A 21,755-nucleotide genomic window follows, 5' to 3' on the forward strand; every position below is an offset into this window, starting at 1 on the left:
CAACTTCAATCCAATCCATTTTTTTCAAACACTCAATACACCTCCCTCACATTTTCTCAAACTCCAAACCAAACCAAACCACAACCAAAAAAAACCGCGACTAAACACTCAAAAATAATCCGAATTTCTCACAAACAAATACCTATAAGTTTCCAAAAGATTCATCATCCCCCCAGGCATGACAAACGACCAAAAATTCCACTGATCTGGATGAGCATAAACCTTATCGATCAATCTAAACCGATCCACATACTGTCTTCTATAAGGTGTTGCAGTAATTAAAGAAAACATCAAGACCCAAAGTTTACCTCCTCCTAAAAACTTTGGAATCCATGGGATCACATATCTTTCCATGATGATGCCGATTGGTTGGAGTAAGAAATAGATTAGAGATGAGGGGAATTCTTGGGTGTAGATGTGGGATGATGGATGCGGTGGTCTAGCAACCGAATGAATAGCTTTTTAATTTTATCCAAAAACATTCCATAAATAATCATAAAATCAGTTCAGAAGGATCCAAAAAAAATCCAGACAGATCAAGAAAGTGTTTTTCCAATAATGCTTACCAAACTCATGTAAAACGCCTACCAAAAAGAACGAAGCAAACAACCCGACGATCCTCTGAACCTGTTTCCCAAACCCGATCTTTCTGACAAGTTGACTAGCCGGAATCCCAGCACAAACCAATGCAGGTCTTCTAAGTAACTGATGCCAAGCTTTACCCCAAAAGATTTCCAATGAATCTGATTCTAATGGTCTACCAAACAAAGGCGTACAGAACTTTGGATCAAAGAACACCAAAACCCAACCTGGCAGTCTTACCAGACCCGTTGAATGGAGTTGGTGTATTGATAAACAAAGTAATGTGAACATTGACCAAGCTACATCTAATGAAGTAGCAAACCAAGTTCCAAAACAAAACGTATAAACCAATTCTGATATTCCATTTGTGAACCAATTAACTGGAAACCCAATCAAATTAAATAAATTGATAGTCTTTTTTGAGTTTTTGGAGATGATTAGGAAGCCTAAGACGATCACTTGTAGTGAGTTTAATAAAATTGTTCGGATTAAGATTTCTTTAAATTTAGGTGCTTCTAGTTTCTTTTTAGGTCCCCATCCATATTGTAAACCTCGAATTCTTTTATAAAACCAATAAAAATCATTCAAGTAAGTTATATATTTCGTTTCTTAAGGGTGAAGAGTTTTGGTTTGAGGCGATTTATGAAGACACTTACGAAAAAGATTGCATAACAGTCCAACCAAAGATTTCTGACCAACTAGCATTCCCATTCGCAACCTCCAAATTCTTCATTACCTCCTTATCCTTATCCTTAACCTGATCCTTTTCCTTTTCCTGATCCTTATTTTCAACAGATTTCTCAGAACCACCCAACCCACGCCCATCCATCTCCACCCGTTCCCAATACATCCCCGTCCAAAACCCACCCAAAAGTCCCCACTCCAAAGACTTACAAACCAAATAAACCGACAAGATCCCCAACACAAAGTTACCCAACCCCGTAAACTCCAACGGTTTAAAACAAAAATCAATTGATAAACTTAATGAAAGGATCACATTTAAAGGAGTTAATAAAACTCGTAAGTTAGAAAGAACCAATGAGTTTGAAAAGGATGGGTGTAGGAGTGAACATTGGATAAAGATGGGGAGGGTGTATAGGAACGTCTTGTAGGATGGTTGGGTACAGTGGGTTGGTTCGGTTGGGTTTGAAAAGGTGTTGATGATCGAACTTAACATTATCTTTTTTGGTTGAGTAGGATTTGATGGTAGTAGGATATCTTGGTCTTTTGGACTTACGTTTCTTTTCTTCTTCTTGATCGTTTCATATTCTTTATATAATCTTCAACTTATCAACATACCTCCTAAAGCCTTTCTTTTTTATAACAAGACATTAACATGATTAGACAAGATCCCATCCGATTCCATGCTAGGGTTTATTCATAGGAGATCCTCTTCCACATGATCCGTCACCATCTTTTCTCAGTATCTTAGGGTTTGCACCTTTGACCAAACTGATGATGTTTTTAAACCTGATTGAAATTTCAAACTCTAGGAGTTTTACATATAACACCTTTACTTACAAACATAATATGGGAATCAATGAAGTGGGTTCTTCGATTCCGATGCATGTTCATGGTTCCATAGTACTTAAGTTAGAGCTCAATGAAAACGTCTTGATGATGTGGACTCTTGACTCCTACTCTTCCCCAATCCTTTCAAACCCCGCACTTGAAGAGTTTTGTGATGATTGTAAGGTATGAAGTGATTAGAGAATCTGATCAGATTCAATAGATTTCGATCATTAAAAGGTCAAGAGGAAATCTGTTTGAATGCTTGGATGATGTGATGAGTTGATGAAACGCTGCGGGGAACAAGAAAGTGATGCTAAGAAGTTCTATGTAGATTAAAGATAGATAGATGATGGTTTTGATTGATCGGTCTTGTGAAGTGAGTGATTGACACTGTGAAAATAATGTGTTTCTCCCTAGTGAAAAATGATTGCATTTTTGGAAAAATGATTGACAAAAAATTGTACCTGGAATTGTGGGCCCAGTTGTGGCCCAAAACGCTTGGAAAAAGATCTGGAGAGAGATACAACACTCTTTGTCCTGCAACGTATTTTTGGTGTTGCTCAAAGCGTCATACTCAGCATGAACCCAGCAAGCAATTTTCAATGTTTTTACCAGCTTTTTCCCTCTCAAAGAAGTCCAAAAAATCCGGAAAAATCAGGAGAGATCAGAAATCCCCTTTGTGATGTGTGGTGTTTTTTTCGGATTTTTTGATGCCTTTGTCTTGGATACATGCAGGTTAGAACATTAAAATTCTGCCAAGTAAAGTTCAAATGCATTTTGGTTCACAGGGGCATCAAAATTCCACACACTGTCTTCAAACCATGTACAGATGATCTTGCATCCTTTGTTGTGCTGTAAAATTTTTTTTGGGTGGTTTTGGAGCCTTGTACATATGGCAGTAGCGTTTAAGTACCTAAAATTACACACATGTGATGACTTGTATACTGAGCCAGAAAAATTCTGAAAAAAACGTTCAACAAAGGGGATATTGTCCTCCACTTGTAATTTTTTTTTCAGATTTTTCTTGTCACTATTGAAGGGTGAATTTAGTGCTTTGGTGCTGCATATTTATGTGTTGATCCACAAAATTTTTGAACATCACCAAACTGAGTGCTAGAATTTTTTTACAATGACCAAAATCTCCCAACTGGAAGAAAATAGCACATTTTGCCTTACCAGATTTTTTCAGATTTTTTGGGCCAATATCAAGCAAGGCATTTTAAATACCAGAATCAATCATTTTTCGCCATGGAAAAACACATTATTTTTGCAGTGTGAGTAGATAGAATTCTAGCTTAGGTTATCTGATATCATCAAGAACTGTTTAATAGTGAGGAGGTGAATACAAGTTAAGATTTAATGATAAAGATGAGTTCGATGATGATGATAATGAAGTTTGAGTATTAGTTGACGGTGGAAAGTTGAGATGATGATGGTTGTTGTTTGTTGAAGTGAATGAGACTGGTTTGAAGCTTGATTGATTTGAAGTTGAGATTGGTAAACAGCAAACTTGGAAATCGAAAAAGTCTGATAAACTGTTCTGATGCTGTGAAATGAAATCGATCAGTTAAAGAATCTGATGGAAATCCAAATTCAAGCTTTAAGGCTGGGTTCATGTACTCAAGCTCTCAGTTTAGGAGTCAAAGACGTTCAAGTCTATATCTAATTCCTTGGAAAACATGACCTCAGATATAGATCGACTCTTTGAGGGATTTAAGTGAGTTAACACCTTGTTGGATTCAAGATTGCTCATAGGAAGACTAGACAAAAACATGTGAGGTTGAAGAGTTCCATTGATTCAAAACAATCAGAGTAGCAAAACTTTTGAAGAGAAACTACCAGAGTTGAGAGAATGTTATCATAGGATCACTTGGTTTACAAATCAGTTGGCGTACAAAAAATAAACTGGTGCAATGATGGCTATGAGAAGCAGAAAGCAAGCTGACTTCAAACGTTGATCAGGAGAATGCGTAGGAGACTTCTGGAGGAAAGGTATTGTTGCATGTTATGATAAGGTCTGCGTGTACCTCCACATATACCCTCCTGAACTTGCCACATACAAACATTGATTGCATTGACATCTGCCAGATCAGCAACAACCGTGTGATCGGGAGGGTGGTGGACATTGCGAGCAGGTTGGGGCTTTAGTAATAGGATTGGGTTTATCACCACCCAGATTTCGTCGTTGTAGGACTTCGCGAGTTACACTGAGATCAAACAAGTTATGCGTTAGAAAAAGTTTCTGAGAGCGGTTGAGCTTGTAGCCACGCAGAAAAAGATAGCAAGCCTTTGCTCACGTTTGGTCAACTTGGACAGGGCTGGCGGAGATTGTGGCTGTAAGAATCAATAGAGGATTGAGTAAGATTGAGTACGAATGGAGATATGGATTAGTGTGTATGAATTCACTGACCTGCTAGAACAGCAGCAATGATGATTTTGAAGAAAAGCATGGCAACTCCTTGATTGTTGAGAAATGAGACGGGTTTGATGGGATATTTCAAGATGTAAGGTGTGGACAAGACTGATCAGTTTTGGTGTGAGAGGGAATGAAGGTCATGTCGAAGGGGCTCTTATAAGTTATCACTGGGAGGAAAGTTCTGTCACTTCAAGAGTGCCTATCACAGAAGTTGAGTGACTTTTTTCACATCGTTGATGTGTGAGTTTAAACTTTAAAGCACACACGCCCTCGAGTCTAAACTCATCAGAGTTCCACGTTGTCGCTCACGACCCAAGCCCCAGCGACGAGAGCATGACAAGATCAGTGGAACTGGCGAGCATACAGCTGTTTCAACAAAGATCGATTTTTTTCAGAGGTCGCAGCCACTGGGAGAGCCGTGACTGTCAGGCTCTGAGAGCATCCCCAGCCGCACGCCATAAACCGTGACGTACGGATATTTGAGGTAGTTTCGTGCACAGCCGTCTACCTCAAACACTCACTTAGCTTAGGTAGTTCTCTCCGTGCGAGCCCAAATAGGCCAAAGATGTTCTATCTTGGCTCGCACCACAAACCAATCCGTACCTTCCTTTTACCATGATTTCAAAACCACAGTGCACAAGTTCCCCCAACTACAGTTTCATCCTTCAGCGCGTCTTCTTGCTTCAAACACGTCTTTTTTGATCACACACATTTCTTTTCAACCACCATTCTCATCATCTCGTCATGGATCCAATTCTGGATCCCTCTCTCACATCTTCGGTTCCAAACACCTCCATTCAATCTCCCTTGGAACTCAACACAACTCACCAGACAGACATTGAATTAGTCCATTCCAAAAAGCGCAAAAGTCAACCTGAAGAGAAGAGTACAAAAAAAAGAGGCAAGAATTTCACTCATTCGGAGGATGAGCAGCTTTGCCATTCGTACATAAGCATATCCACTGATTGCATCATCGGAAAGAGCCAGAAGATACTTCGACTGTGGCAACGCATCGAGGAGCATTACAAGAATAATAAGGTTCCTCAACCCTCCGATTCGCCTCGTGACAGTACTACACTTCAAAAGCGATGGAGCCACATTTCAACACAAGTCACCAAGTTTGTGAATCACCATTCAGTTGCAGTACACAATTTACGCAGTGGAAAACTTGTAGGTGCCGGTGATGCAGTAAGTTTCTCCTCATTTGAAGATCCCATGTGAACAGATACAAACTTTATCTGATTTCAATTGAACTCCTTTTGCGTCCATATGTAGATAATGGATGCAAAGGAAACGTTCTTGGCCGAAACCGGAGAGAATTTTACCCTTGAACACTGCTGGGTGATTCTCCGAGACACAAAGAAGTTTCAAGACACATCCGAAAATACACTTGCACCGTTCCCATCTAGTCCAACATCATCCAAAATTTCAAACACCATGTCTGCAACACCTTCGAACACCTCACAAGTTCCCAAACGACCTTCAGGCACCAAAACTGCTAAAAAAGAAGCAGCGTCTTCCAAAACTCAGGAAGAATTAGATAGAGCAGTTCTCCAAGCTTCGGAAAAGCTTGCAGATGCAGTGGCGGAGAAAGGTATCGCGATTCATGATTTATCTGAATCTCGGATCATGATGGAAGATCCAGAGAAGATGAGTGGACATCGTCGCGAATGGTATCAAATGAAACAAGAAGAGATTATGGGAAGATATAAAAAGGTCAAAACCAATCATCAAACAAAATCCGAGTAAGTAATTCCTCTCATGATCTTCTCTCTCTGCTGCTACACATGTTCATTTGATTCTTCTGATCAAGAACCAGTCAGACCGATGGTGATTTACAAACGGATCTCGATTTACAAACCGAAAGCGAGTCCCAAACAAAGTGAGGTTTTCCATCGCTTTGATTGTACAGTACCATGCTGATGGTTTATGCTTTCAATTAGCCAAACCGATGGCCATTGGGACAAAGAGTGAGAGTAAAGAACTCTTTCCAACCTCAGTTCACTATGTTTAAATCTTACAAAACGTTTCGATCAAATTACATCATGCTCGGTAGATGATCAATATTAAATCCAATTATCCAACGTTGTAAAAGTGCTTGTGTTATCCACATTTCTTGAATTGATTTTCCTTTTTATTTTGAAATCTAAGATGTTGTCAATCCGTGTGCTATTCAAAAGTCATGAAATCATACCATTTCAATGCTTTTCGATTTTATTTTTCAACTTGATAGTATTAAAAAAATCAATTTTCAATGCTTTTCAATTTTATTTTTCAACATGATAGTATTAAAAAAATCAATCGATTTGGAGAATCCCAAAACGATGAGATCTTCCTCAATGGCCAGTCCCGATTCTTTTCAAAAAGAATTGAAGGGACTCTAACATATGATTAACCTATCAATTTCGCTTACTTGGTATGAATAGAAAAACAAAACAAAACCATTCTTTAAAATACATAGATTGTAATCAAAAAAAAAGAAACAACTACGTAATCACGAGTTCACATGTTTCCAAACAAGCAGCCTAGACAATCAATGAGGAAGTTTAAAAAGAGACTAGTTAATCTGCTCCAGATTGGGGAGCTTTCTTTTCTGCTGCTCCTTTCGCATTCCAGAGATGTTGCACCAAGTCGGCTTTGAGCTGATGATGTGCTTTCTTATCGCGCATGTTCTTAAACTTTGCTAAATACCCAGCGCGATTGTTTGTCCAAGCTGTACTGCTTTCAGGCGGACGGACTACAAAGTGATGTTCTTGAGTTAGGTAAGGGTTGGGTTCTTGAGTGTTTCTATTATCTTCAATATTCATGTTATGTAATATAATACAACACAACACAATAGCCTCGAGATCAGAGTCCGACCACAGCCGCGCACCGTTACGCAAAATATGCCATTTGCCCTGTAACACTCCGAATGCTCGTTCGATGTCTTTACGTAGAGCTTCTTGGACTTTTGCAAAATGCTGTTCATGTCGAGTGGAAAGAGTAAAAAAGATTAATACTTGAAGACTAGAGGATGAAAAAAAAAACCAAAAACTTACCCGCTTCATGGGAGTGTCAGGAGATGATATAGTTTGGATGAGAGTGGTATATTCCGGGTAGATTCCATCAGACAAGTAATACCCAGTGCTGTACTCGGTATCATTAACAGTGAATTTGACCGCGGGTTGTTTTCCATTGAGGTGATCGAGCAAGTACGCTGAGATCGTTGAGAGTACCCGGTAATCCAAAGTAGGCATGCCAAATCCATAAGTCATGCGATGCCACCGCCTCGAGCACCAAGGTTGGAGCCTTCTCCTTTCCACAATATTGACCGTGCCATGCTGTTGGGCAGTTTTTCCATTCCCAATGCATACAATCCAAACTACCTAACATACCCGGCATACCTCGTTCCTCTGCTACAGCCAGAAGTTGCTTGAGGTCGTTTTCGGTGGGTTTTCGGAGATATTCAGGGCCAAATACTTCTACAATAGTATGACAGAAATGTTTGAGGCATTCGATTGCTGTAGATTCACCCATCTGCAGGTAGTCGTCAAACAGATCAGGCGTTGTTCCATAAGAGAGCTGACGTATCGCGGCCGTGCACTTGTGTCGTGAAGAAAATCCCAAATTGCCCACAGCATCCTCCTTCTGCTCAAAGTAGCGATTCGAAGTTTCTAAAGTATCACATATGCGAAAGAAGAGAGGGCGGCTCATGCGAAAACGACGTCAAAAGCGATGAAGTGGGTATTGGGGAGAGTCAGCAAAGTAGTGCTTATGAAGCTTTGCGTGACCTTCAGCTCAATCTCGAATAATTCTCAAACGTGAACCTTGAAGACGACGGCAAGGTTGTCTATATCTATCATGAAGTCTATGTCAAAGGATAGCCCGGTTTTGTATCATTAAATTCTGGATGGCTGTGTCCTCATCCTCGTCGTCTTCCAGGAGGATATCCATGAATTCGTCTTGATCAGATTGAACAGGCATTTGAGAAAGAAAGATTGATGACAAGATAAGAAAAGGATGAGTTCGACAGTGTCTGGAACAATAGTTTGTTTCCAAAACTGCAGTGCTTTGCACTCACTCATAGCATACGAGAAAATGATGCTAAATAATGCTACTAACCGTACTGTACGGCATTACGGCTGTGCACAGGGTTTTTTTGATACCCCAAACAGTACCATAGCCAATCCGTGCGACCCTCCGTACGTCACGGTTTATGGTGTGCGGCTGGGGATGCTCTGACACTGACACTGACTGTCAGGGCCCCCCACAACCCATGAATTCATGGGTGATAACACACTACGGACAGGTGAGAGGCTATCTGTCACATCCCCTGTCTCTACTGTTGGCACCTGTTCACAGCCAAAAGACAGATCCGGTGAAAACATTCAAAAGTTTCACCCATCTCAATCTATTTCAATCGTTCAGCTACTTTTTACCAACCAACGTAAAGAAGTCTTATCAATTTATGAAAAAGATTTTAAACAAACTCAAAGCTCATCAAGACAATCAGGGCAATCTCCTCATTTAAATCACGACAAAACAAATCAGATGATGATCATCATTTAGGGGATCAAGATAGGATTGATCAAGGTTATGCTACTCGTTAAGAATTCTCAACTCAAAGAAATTTAATCTTTGGTAGTAATAATCAAATGCTTACAGTCATTTGTAGGTTGGAGTTCTCTTATCAATGCTTGACTATTGCTAATTTGGATTTAAGGCCTTCTTCATAGACTAACCTTCATGATCTCCTTTATTCCTATGAATAGTTTTGATTCCGGGTGTAGATTTATCAGTAAGAAAGATTCAATCATGTAAACTCTTTTTGGTCTTTTTTCTCCTTTCATTTTAAGAGCTCTTATCTGTTGAATAACATTTGTTTGATTTCAATTTCTGACAAATTCTTCATACATAAATGCTTGTAATGTCTCTCGTTGTCTTGTCTATCTTTGTATTGTTATTATATCAATATGTTTGATTGATTCTTGTTCCAAAAGAAACACCGGAACAGCAAAAAAAACACAAGATAAAACCTTTGGATTCATCAAATCACATTGCTGTCTCTAATTTAAAATTTTTCATTCTGATCCAAAGAAACTTGGAATTGATTTGAGATTACAACAAGATCTAAACGAAATGATTTGAACGTGGTTCTTTTGGAGGCATCGCGGTTGCAATCGAGTTGAGGTGAGGTGGTGAACGATTGATCTTGATCAAGTAAGTGGAGGCGCGGATGAGACAAGGGGGGAAGCTGAGATGAGGGCAGAGGACCACGGGGCCTGTCACACCGGTGGCTTGCATCAATGAAAGTTCTCACCAAGCTTTCATTGGGGATGTGACGTGGCGGAAAGGAAGAGTGAAAGAATTGTTCTGGCTTTCACGGGCAAGGGGCAGGTCACTGAAAGGCCTGACTGTCAGGGTTCTCCCGATGTGGTGATCTATTTATGACATTAAGCAAAAAAATTAATCATCTTTACTTTACCAGTTTATTAGCAAACTTCAATATAGCAGAGGATTCAAAATTCAGGTTTTCAGATCAATTGAAGCTCTTAGAGGCTTATGTATACTTATTGGATCATTATTATGTCATCTTAGTTCAAAAATATTATTAAGATCAACATAGTTTACTTACAAAGTTATTACAAAAAGACAGAAAAAGAAAAGATAAGAAAAATTCGAAAATAGAGGTATACAGGTTGGAAATGGTTTTTAGCTTATTTATAATTAAGTTATGGGTTTTATAAGGTTAGAATATGAAAGAACAACAGTTTATTATACAGGAACAATTTTAATATTCAAGGTTGATAAGGGGAAACAGAAGTTATTAGCAGGAAGGTACTTTTTCGAAGTTGGTAAACAAGGGTTAGGCGTGTAGTTTACATATGTAATGGTGGTAGTAGTAGAAATTAAGGTTGCCAAGAGGATTTTCCGGGATTTTTAAGGTTATAGAAGATGATGTCATATTACATGAGCAAGGAAAAGAGAGTAGCAGCTGTGAAAAGTGAAGAAAACAGGTGAAAATCGGCGAAAATGAAGGTTTTCAGCTAATTACATATGTCAAATGACGTCAGAATAAGTTGGTAGATGGCTCATTCAACGCAGAAGAGTGGATTACATAATGTACAACCTTTAAATCATTAGTAACGGAGGTGTATGTAAAAGGTTATAAGGGAAATAAGAAATTGGCGTGAATCTCGAATTTACAGTCACAAGACACATGTAACACCAAAAACCTTAACTTCACAACTCAATATCTTACTCATCACTCATCAGAAATAGGTCTTATAGGTGTCAGAAATGATCAGTAACACGTGGGCTACAAGATCCACTTTAGTAATCAAAAATTGGAGCACATCTGAAAAAAATCGTAATCTCAAAAATTGGGTTTCAGCTAGTTTACAAGGAAAAAATCACCTGTATTCATCTTAAGAAGTGCTGTACATTACATCATTGCGTCATTGATCACTTTTGGCTGTGAAAATTACATCATACATTAGTAACAAGATCATTACATTGCGTCATTACATGGTTTTTAGGGTTATTTAGGCGGATTTGATTGGTTTTTGAGGCTGTTGACTGTTGTAAAGATTGTTACATGTGGATATAAGTACTCCTTGATGATTTTGGGATTGTAGCGCCCTTTTCTGCATCTTATACCTTTGTTGTAGTGTTATAAATCATCATTTATTTACTATATTTGTACTAAGATCACTTAAATCCGCCCCTTCAAAGCAAGGAGAAATTTATTTACGTGTGTTAAAGACTACAAGTCTAATTGGGAATAATACTTACAACAGTATTGCTAGTAATAAACATAGTGTGTGACTTTTTGCGCTTAAAATCTGGGAATAATACTTAACAACAGTATTGCTTTATTTCTCTGGTGCCTTTATCTTTTTCTCTGTTATCACAAAGTGGTCAGCAAGTGCCCTTGTGCTGGTTTCTTTGAAGAAGGCAGTCTTTAGGCAACTTCTACTATATTACACGTAGTAGATTATCCCTTCTTAGGTGTTGTAAAGCTCTTGTTGAGCTTTAAATACTACATATTGGTGACTCCACTGGGGCTCTTTACTTTATACAAGCAAGATCCGTCAATTATATTTAATAATTTCCCTAATTATTATCTTAAAACATCAACAATTTATTATTAAATCATCAATAATCAAATTAATAATAATACAACTCATCATTTCGAAAGAAAATTATATTCAACAAATATCAACAAAATTCAATTAATAAAATTCAATATCAATTATTAATATATCAAACAACATTAATCAATCTTTAAAAGAAAGAATATAACTTAAAACCCACGCATATATTCACTTTTAATTCATTATAACTTTCAAATTTATCAAGATTTCGAGTTTTTTTCTCTATTTTATAATATCATTTCATTATAATTAAAATCATGTCTTCAATTATTCAAATTCATGATCAAGAAGGAGGAGAAGAAGGGGATTCAGAATTAGAATTACCACCAACTTCTCATTATAAAAGAACTCCACGTAGTAGTAGAACTTATGCTCTAGAAAATCCTGTGAATTATTCAACATCTTTACCCTCTGGCTCTTTACCACCACCACCAGGACCTGCTTCAGGATCAACTGTACGTGGAAAACAACGTGAAGAATCAACTTCTGAGGATCCAATTCCACCTTCAGCATTTACTGGATTTAGAGAACAAGAAACATTATTACCCTCAGACCACGAGGAAGAACCTGATTGGCAACAACAGTTTATTAATCAACAACAACATTATTTAAGAAGAGAAAGAGAAATGGCAGATATAATTAATTTAATAAGACTTAAGGAAGAAAATGGGAAGAAGGAAAGAGTTAAGGAAGTTATTAAGGTGGTTAAGAAGGGAAAAGGAAAGAAGATAAGTAGGAAGAAGGAGGTTATTAAGGAAGAAGAAAGTGATGGTGATTCAAGCGCCTCAAGCAGCTCAAGTGATGATTCCAGCTCAACTTCAGAAGAAAGTGAAGAGGAAGAAGGAAATGAAAGGAGTAGGAGTCATGTTAAACCACGAAAAATTGATAATTCTGATACAAGTGTTAGATTTGAAGTTGGAGGAAATGTTAAGAAATTTATTATCAATTATCATAGTCAAGCTGAAGCAAATGGCGCCTCAGAATTGGATATGGTCAGGCAAATTACCAGTTTTGTTGTTGGAGAAGAACTTAAGGAGGAAATACGTGATATGGAAGGTTGGGGAGTTGGTGAATGGAGTTGGAAGAAGGTCAAGGAGCAATTAATTGCCAGATATCAGACTACCACGGAACAGCCAAGATATTCTATTGATCACTTAAGAACTTTATCTGAAAGAACAATGAGAAATGGAGGTGTTACGTGTAAAAGTGAATATCAAACATTCAGAATTAACTTTGATAAAATTCATCAATACTTGGCTAGACATGATTACGTGGATTCAAGTGATGAAGAAGTGGCAAGGTATTTCTATGAGGCTTTTTCAGATGAACTTCAGAAGAAATTTAAGAAGAGGATGATTAAGAAGAAGATGATGAAGAAAGTATCAAGTGGAAGATATAAATTACCTAACTTAGAGAAATTAAAGAAGGTGGTTGATCATTATATTGAAGAAGAGGCGCTTTTGGTATTTGAAGATATTGGAGAAGAGAAATATACCATCAAGAATGAAATTGCTGGAGTTAAAAGTGAAGTTATTCAAAAGGATACTAGTAGTAAAGTTGCAAAGATTGGAGGAATGCAGGCTAAAGCAAATCAACAAATGGAAATATTATGTACTGATTTAAAGAATTTACAAATAAATCACGTCCAAAATCCTTTACAGTTACCTTTAAATAATTCTTATAATTTTCAGATTCCAATTTCAAATGCTTTACAGAATAAAATTCATCAACAAGTTGTTCCAAATCAAAGGAACAATGTTCAACATCCGCCAAATAATAACTCAAGGCCTCAACAATTTAATAATAACTTTCAACCCAACAGAGCGCCTAATAATTCAAATTTTAACAGGTTTAATAACAATAATAATAATAGACCTGTTAATAATCCTTTACCCAATAATAATAATCAAATTCCCGCCATTAATAATCAAAACTTTATGCCTCAACAGAATACTATGCCATTTTGTTCTTATTGTAACACGGAAGGACATAGTATGGGAAGGTGTAAATGGGTTATTCAGGATAAGCAAGCTGGATTACTTCAAGATAGGATGGATGGTTTATTCTTACCTAGAAGTAATGAAAGGATGTATAAGAAGGCTAATGAAGGAATTAGACAACAAGTCATTAAGTATTCTGAGGATCAAGCAAATGCTATGGCACGTAATAATATGCAGCAACAACAACAGAATAATCAACCTGTAAACAATCCACCTGTAACAAATACAGCAGTAGTACCACCTGTAATTCCCACGAGTGTTTTAACTAGAGAGGAAGGAAAGGATAAGGTACATGAATTAAAGACTAATTGTGGAGTTTTAGAAGAATGGTCTGTACCTGAATTTACTAAGAAGTGTACTGAAGTTAAAGCTGGAGCTGGGACTAAATTATATGGCGTGGAAATGAAGACAAGGAGTGGGAAAGCTGTGGATCAAGGAGATGTATTAAACAAATTGAAGAAGAAGAAGAAAGTTACAATCAATGATATGATAGAAGAAATTGATGCTATGGACGTGGATGAAGATAATAATGTTCAAGATCAGCGGGATATATTGGATGGAAGTTTAAGAAGGATTCATAGAGATGAAGAAAGTAATAAGAGTGAAGATGGTTCAGCTCAAACAAAGAAACCTACATATATTATTCCAAATGACGGGGATTTTGTGAAGGATAGATTAAGCAAAGGATTACCAGCATTTGCAAATAAGGCAAAAATAATGAATGGTGCTATTGAACTTCAAATTAAAGAATTATGCGCCATCTCACCTGTAATCTCTGATGAAGTTAAGAAATGGGTTTCAAAAAGAAGGCTTAATTTAAATCAAACAACCATGGCTTCAGTTGCAAATAATTCTATATTATCTGACTTTGAATATGAAACAGAATCAGATTCCTCTTTGGAAGTTAATGTCCCTCAAGCAACTCTTTATTCAACACCTTTGGGACACGTAGAAATTACAATTGGGAAGATGAAGGTTAAAGCTTTAATTGATTCAGGGTCTCAAATCAATATTATTCCTTTAAAAATTATGCAATTATTACCAGTTCAGACCTTGGTTAATTTAAAAAGTGGCGTGAGAGGAATTAGTGGACATAGGACACCTCTTTGTGGTATTGCTGAGAATGTCAAGATTCATGTAGGCGCTAATATTGATGGAATAGTTCATTTCTTTGTGGCAGAAGATGATGACACGCCTATCTTACTTGGAAGACCTTTCCTCTTTGATTTTGAAGCTCAGTTGAATTTTGAAGAAGATGTTGGTGAAAGAATGACTTTGAAAGATAGTAGAGGTGTATGGATGAAGATAAGATTGTGTGAACCTGATAAAGGCACGTGGGAAAGGAAATTAAATGTTTCAATTGAAGAAAGACAAGGCTTTATGTTGGAAAATAATGGAGGAGATAAATTATTTGAGGAATTACGTGAGGAATTAATTGAAGATGAAATATATGGACTTAAGTTTGAAAATGAAATCAACATGGAGCAGACTTTAATTGATGAAATTAATATCATTATGAACTTGGAAAATGAAGATATATTTGAAAATCAAGGAGGAGTTGAATATAGAAGTTTTGGCGCCAAATATAAATCAGTTGAAAGAAAAGTTAAACCTGTTAATGCGCCTATGCCTCAATATTTAAATTTTCCTCTTCAAAGACCAGCTTTATCAAGAGACCCTTATAAGACTCCTTTAATTCCAAACCCTCCAGAATTTATTGAAACTGATAAGACCACGGTGGAAAGGTTGAAGCAGTGTAATTTTGGACCTTCAGGATGGCTTTCAGATGAAGAATGGAAATTATTTCTCTTTATATTAGTCTTAAGAGAAGGAGCTGTGGCTTATTGTGAAGAAGAAAGAGGATTATTGAAGCACTCTTATGGATTACCTTACGTGGTTCCAGTAATTGATCATGAACCTTGGCAAATTAGACCAATTCCAATACCTACAGCCATTAGAAATGATTATATTGAATTAGTAAGACAAAGAATCAAGACTGGTCTTTATGAACAATCCTCTTCAAGTTATTCTAGTCCAGTTTTCTGCGTGCTTAAAGGTGATGGCAAATTGAGAATAGTACATGATCTTCAAGTATTAAATAAAGTAACTATTAAAGATGCTGGAATACCTCCTTCACCTGAAGAATTCGTGGAATCTTTCTCTGGTAGAGCTTGTTATGGATTAGGGGATATTATGGGAGGATATGATGAAAGGGAATTGGCGCAAGTTTCAAGACCATTAACAACTTTTGAAACTCCTTTGGGAAGATTGCAATTAACAAGATTACCTCAAGGTGCAACTAATTCTGTAGCAGTTTATCAGGCGCAAATGATGTGGATATTGCAAGAAGAACTTCCTAAACATGCAGGAATATTTATTGATGATGGAGGAATTAAAGGACCTGAAAGTGATTATAATAATGAAGTTTTAAAAGAGAATAATGGTATAAGGAAATTTATTTGGGAATATGCTATTATATTGGAAAGAATATTATTCAGAATTGAAGAAGCAGGGTTAACAGTGTCTGGAAAGAAATTTGCCGTGTGTGTACCAGCTTTGGAAATTGTTGGACATATAGTGAGTGGAAAAGGAAGAAGTGTATCAATTAAAAAGAAGAATAAAATTCAGACTTGGCCAATTCCAACAAATAAAACTCAAGTTCTTGGATTCTTGGGCACGTGTATTTATGTCAGAATGTTTATTCCTAATTTTGGACACCTTGCTGCACCTTTAAGAAGACTTACAAGAATGAATGTGGATTGGGAATGGAATAAAGATTGTGATGAAGCTTTTAATTTATTAAAGAAGATAGTGGGAGAAGATATTGTATTGGCAGCTTTGGATTATAGTGAAGGAGCAAATAAAATTATATTGGCCGTGGATTCAAGTTATATTGCAGCTGGAGGAGTTTTGATGCAAGAAAATGATGAAGGAGAAATAAGGCCCGTGTTTTATGAGTCAGAAGTATTTACAGAAGTTGAATCAAGATACTCTCAACCTAAATTGGAATTATGTGGCGTGGCAAAGATTATGAGGAAGTTTAAAACAAAATTATGGGGTCAACATTTTGAATTGCAAGTAGATGCAAAGGCTTTAATTCAAATGATTAATGCGCCTAGTTTACCAAATGCAGCTATGACAAGATGGGTAGCTTACATACAATTATTTTCATTTGATCTTGTTCATAAACATGGAAAGAGCTTTGGAATGCCTGATGGATTATCAAGAAGGGAACCTGGAAGTGAATCAGATGAAGCAGAAAGTTTTGATGAAGATAAGAAAGAAATTAAAGTATATGAAAGTTTTCAATTACAGGTGGGAAGTTCAGAATTAGAAGAAGAGGAGGTTATACTTGAAGAAAATTCTATGTGGAGTCAAGAAGGAATTTGGCGTAATTTGGAGGAATATTTAACAACTTTAATAAGACCAAAAGATTGTGAAGATGCTGAATTTCAAAAGATTAAGAGTAAAGTACCTTTATTTTACGTGGATGGTAGCAGGTTAAAGAAAAGAGGAGTACCTCAAGGAAGATTGGTAATATCAAGAATTGAAGGACAAGAATATATATTAAAGAAGTTACACAAGGAATTGGGACATAGAGGAATTGAAGAAACTTACAGAAGGTGTTTAATAAGATTTTGGTGGCCTGAAATGAAAGAATCAGTTAGAAATTGGGTAGTATCATGTGAAGAATGTCAAAAGAAAAGTTCAAAGAAAGAAAAAGAAGTTGGAAGGGCTACAGGTGAAAATACCGTGTTTGGAAGAGTCAGTTTGGATGCTATTCATATCAAAGCTGGAAGTCATGATTATGCTATAATTGCAAGGGATGATTTATCTGGATGGGTAGAAGCAGTACCTTTAAAGAAATTAACAGCTACAGCAGTAGCCAAATTTATTACAAAAGAATGGATAATGAGATATGGGTCCGTGAAATGTTTTACAGTTGATGGTGGATCAGAATTTAAAGGAATATTTAGAGAAGCAGTTACTATGGCTGGATCAAAAGTGGTGGAATCAACAGCTTATTGGCCTCAAGCAGAAGGAATGGTTGAAAGAGGACATAAGGATATTAAAGGCGCATTAATTAAATTAAGTGATGAAAGTGGAACATCTTGGGAAGCATTTTTACCTCAAGTCTTATTTGCTGATAGAATTTCCACGAAAAGAACAACTGGAATGTCTCCTTATGAGATGATATTTAATCAAGTAGCAGTATTACCAATTGATTTAGAGGCTGGGACATTTTTAGGTATTGATTGGGAAAGAATTACCACGGGAGAAGAATTATTAAAAGCAAGGATGGAACAATTATTATGTAGAGAAGAAATTATTAATAAGGCATATGATAAAATGATGAAAGCAAGAGTTCAAGGGATTATATATTGGGATAAGAAAAATGCGCATAGAATGAGGAAGCCATTAAAAGAAGGAGATTTGGTATTAACTTATAATAAGAGTTTGGAATTTCAATGGGGAAAATTATTCAAGAATAGATGGAATGGGCCTTTTAGAATTGTTAAACAACACGTGGGAGGATCTTATATTTTAGAAGAGTTAAATGGTGTAGAATTGTCAAGAAGATATGCAGCAGAACACGTCAAAAGATTTTATCCAAGGGGTATTATTCCAACAGCAGAAGAAGAGGAGGAGGTCACTGATGAGGAAGAGGCGCAATTATAATTACTTAAAGTATATAATAATATTAATTTCAAATAACTAAATATAAAAATATATAATAAGACTAAAAGAATAGAAGAAAAGAATTTAAAAATATAATAAAGAATAAGAATAATGGATATGTTTCACTAGTTATCAATGTACATTTTATAGTAATATTAAGAAGGAGAAGATGGGTAAAGGCGTGGATCAAGCCAACTGGGAAGTTCATAAATGGTAGGAGTATATTCAGAATAATTATAATCAGTATATGGGGAATTAACAGAAGGAATTACGGGTGGATCATTATTAATTATTGGAAGTTCAGTATTAGGAGGATTAGTAGAAGGAGTGTTATAAGGGGATAAAATAGCAGCATTTGCACGCTCAGCATGGTTAATAAATGGAATAAAGGTGGATACAGTTAAATTTTCATCCTCACCCTTTCTGGAAACATATTCAGCAATAGAATGGGCACGCAAAAGATGATAATGATTATTAGTAATGTTGGGTACTTCATATCCAGCTTCTTTAAACTGTCTTATAGTATCATCCAAGATCCTCCAAGAATGCCAATTTTGATAAGTAATATAGTCAAGTTTCCAAGCTAAATTATGTTCATATAATTTTTCGAAAAAGGGGTCAGAAGTAGTAAAATTGGTTTCAATTGATGAGGTTATTGAAGGATTTGGAGAATCAGGAGCTGAAGGTGTATTGTGTTGATTAATATTATAAGGATTTAAGAAATTGACTCTGATAGGTGTATTAGGCGTGTTTGGAGGTGGAAAATTATAAGCAGGAGAACCAGGTACAGGTGAAATATTGGTAGAAGGCGCTGCTGGATAGGCTAGAATTAAAAGAAAAATTATAAAAGAAAGTATAAAAAGAGTAAAATTAATTAGTATAAATAAAAACATTGAAGATTATTATAGTAAAAGAAATGAAAGAAAAGACTTACAGCATATTATACCAAGGTTATGGCATCTTTGACACGCAGGATTTATTTGATATAAGCAGGAAGAATGGACCATGCGGCATTGAACACAAGGTGAAGCAACAGATGGAGGTGTAGTGATAACCATATTTATAATTAAGAAGGATATTTAAAGATTTGAGGAAAAATTCGAATTTATTGAGTAGATGATTTATTTTATTGATTGGTAAACTGGGGGCAGTTTGGGAAGAAGAGGAGGATGTGGTGATCTATTTATGACATTAAGCAAAAAAATTAATCATCTTTACTTTACCAGTTTATTAGCAAACTTCAATATAGCAGAGGATTCAAAATTCAGGTTTTCAGATCAATTGAAGCTCTTAGAGGCTTATGTATACTTATTGGATCATTATTATGTCATCTTAGTTCAAAAATATTATTAAGATCAACATAGTTTACTTACAAAGTTATTACAAAAAGACAGAAAAAGAAAAGATAAGAAAAATTCGAAAATATAGGTGTAAAAGTTGGAAAATGGTTTTTAGCTTATTTATAATTAAGTTATGGGTTTTATAAGGTTAGAATATGAAAGAACAACAGTTTATTATACAGGAACAATTTTAATATTCAAGGTTGATAAGGGGAAACAGAAGTTATTAGCAGGAAGGTACTTTTTCGAAGTTGGTAAACAAGGGTTAGGCGTGTAGTTTACATATGTAATGGTGGTAGTAGTAGAAATTAAGGTTGCCAAGAGGATTTTCCGGGATTTTTAAGGTTATAGAAGATGATGTCATATTACATGAGCAAGGAAAAGAGAGTAGTAGCTGTGAAAAGTGAAGAAAACAGGTGAAAATCGGCGAAAATGGAGGTTTTCAGCTAATTACATATGTCAAATGACGTCAGAATAAGTTGGTAGATGGCTCATTCAACGCAGAAGAGTGGATTACATAATGTACAACCTTTAAATCATTAGTAACGGAGGTGTATGTAAAAAGTTATAAGGGAAATAAGAAATTGGTGTGAATCTCGAATTTACAGTCACAAGACACATGTAACACCAAAAACCTTAACTTCACAACTCAATATCTTACTCATCACTCATCAGAAATAGGTCTTATAGGTGTCAGAAATGATCAGTAACACGTGGGCTACAAGATCCACTTTAGTAATCAAAAATTGGAGCACATCTGAAAAAAATCGTAATCTCAAAAATTGGGTTTCAGCTAGTTTACAAGGAAAAAATCACCTGTATTCATCTTAAGAAGTGCTGTACATTACATCATTGCGTCATTGATCACTTTTGGCTGTGAAAATTACATCATACATTAGTAACAAGATCATTACATTGCGTCATTACATGGTTTTTAGGGTTATTTAGGCGGATTTGATTGGTTTTTGAGGCTGTTGACTGTTGTAAAGATTGTTACATTTGGATATAAGTACTCCTTGATGAATTTGGGATTGTAGCGCCCTTTTCTGCATCTTATACCTTTGTTGTAGTGTTATAAATCATCATTTATTTACTATATTTGTACTAAGATCACTTAAATCCGCCCCTTCAAAGCAAGGAGAAATTTATTTACGTGTGTTAAAGACTACAAGTCTAATTGGGAATAATACTTACAACAGTATTGCTAGTAATAAACATAGTGTGTGACTTTTTTGCGCTTAAAATCTGGGAATAATACTTAACAACAGTATTGCTTTATTTCTCTGGTGCCTTTATCTTTTTCTCTGTTATCACAAAGTGGTCAGCAAGTGCCCTTGTGCTGGTTTCTTTGAAGAAGGCAGTCTTTAGGCAACTTCTACTATATTACACGTAGTAGATTATCCCTTCTTAGGTGTTGTAAAGCTCTTGTTGAGCTTTAAATACTACACCGATGGCCCCTCATTCTCATTTTTTTTGAAAATCTCATCAAGGTGCAAAACCCAGGTTTTGTCCTGTTTTGTCCCTCACCCAATTTTGTCTCTCCGCTAATTGGAAGAATACAGAAAAGAATAACCCTGTAAATCGAGTTTTGTCTCTGGTTTTACCTGCTGCGGAGACAACTCCAAAAAAAGTTGTCAACCTTTCTTTAAACGGCTGTATAAACTTAGCAAAAGTCCCACGCTTGCGCCTACTTGCGACCTCGTTTGCGAGCATGTAGTCAAGCGCGGGTGAGGCAGCATGTACAGTTTAGCTTGAACAAGCCCTCTCTGCGCGGCCAGGTCCGCGCGCCTTGCAGATGGGCTTGGGACTAATCGTAAGTTCCTGGCACGGAGACTCCACGAGTTAAGTCCACTTTTGTAGTTTTTTGCTTTTTACCGCTTTCCTCAGTGATAAAAACAACTTTAGCTTGCAGGAAAAGTTGTTCGTATTTTTGTTCTACATGTGTTTCCACCCTGATATCCTGGTTATCACTACTTCATCACCCTGATCATGAGTTGAGTTTTCAAGCTCTTATGTCCCATATGTAAATGAATGCACAGCCTGTATTTGCATCATACGTGAGTTAAACATAAGGATGTGCAAAACATTT

At 36.4% G+C, this 21,755-nt stretch overlaps 5 protein-coding genes across 5 annotated transcripts; 1 reads left to right on the plus strand and 4 right to left on the minus strand.

Annotated features, from left to right (window-relative positions):
• Positions 1–108: 108 nt before the first annotated feature.
• Positions 109–1,759, minus strand: MELLADRAFT_113624 (uncharacterized protein; the record flags this gene model as incomplete). The annotated part of the gene is made up of 4 exons (XM_007418341.1): positions 109–458; positions 567–780; positions 823–1,141; positions 1,239–1,759. The coding sequence occupies 4 exons, from the start codon at positions 1,757–1,759 to the stop codon at positions 109–111; spliced, it is 1,404 nt and encodes a 467-aa protein (XP_007418403.1).
• Positions 1,760–4,183: 2,424 nt separating this feature from the next.
• Positions 4,184–4,544, minus strand: MELLADRAFT_124535 (uncharacterized protein; the record flags this gene model as incomplete). The annotated part of the gene is made up of 3 exons (XM_007418340.1): positions 4,184–4,301; positions 4,392–4,428; positions 4,505–4,544. 3 exons carry the CDS (start codon positions 4,542–4,544, stop codon positions 4,184–4,186), a joined length of 195 nt encoding a protein of 64 aa, XP_007418402.1.
• A 1,244-nt stretch (positions 4,545–5,788) lies between these two features.
• Positions 5,789–6,484, plus strand: MELLADRAFT_113625 (uncharacterized protein; the record flags this gene model as incomplete). Its single annotated transcript, XM_007418332.1, has 3 exons — positions 5,789–6,255; positions 6,324–6,392; positions 6,454–6,484. The coding sequence occupies 3 exons, from the start codon at positions 5,789–5,791 to the stop codon at positions 6,482–6,484; spliced, it is 567 nt and encodes a 188-aa protein (XP_007418394.1).
• A 626-nt stretch (positions 6,485–7,110) lies between these two features.
• Positions 7,111–7,662, minus strand: MELLADRAFT_30402 (uncharacterized protein; the record flags this gene model as incomplete). The annotated part of the gene is made up of 2 exons (XM_007418305.1): positions 7,111–7,470; positions 7,549–7,662. Coding segments are annotated over 2 exons (474 nt in total), but the record flags the coding sequence as incomplete, so codon positions are not given.
• A 10,850-nt stretch (positions 7,663–18,512) lies between these two features.
• MELLADRAFT_95762 (uncharacterized protein) lies at positions 18,513–19,384 on the minus strand (the record flags this gene model as incomplete). The annotated part of the gene is made up of 3 exons (XM_007418327.1): positions 18,513–18,521; positions 18,599–19,149; positions 19,261–19,384. The coding sequence occupies 3 exons, from the start codon at positions 19,382–19,384 to the stop codon at positions 18,513–18,515; spliced, it is 684 nt and encodes a 227-aa protein (XP_007418389.1).
• Between the last annotated feature and the right edge of the window lie 2,371 nt (positions 19,385–21,755).

This window comes from Melampsora larici-populina (genome assembly GCF_000204055.1).
Source record: "Melampsora larici-populina 98AG31 unplaced genomic scaffold MELLAscaffold_89, whole genome shotgun sequence".
Classification (NCBI taxonomy): domain Eukaryota; kingdom Fungi; phylum Basidiomycota; class Pucciniomycetes; order Pucciniales; family Melampsoraceae; genus Melampsora; species Melampsora laricis-populina.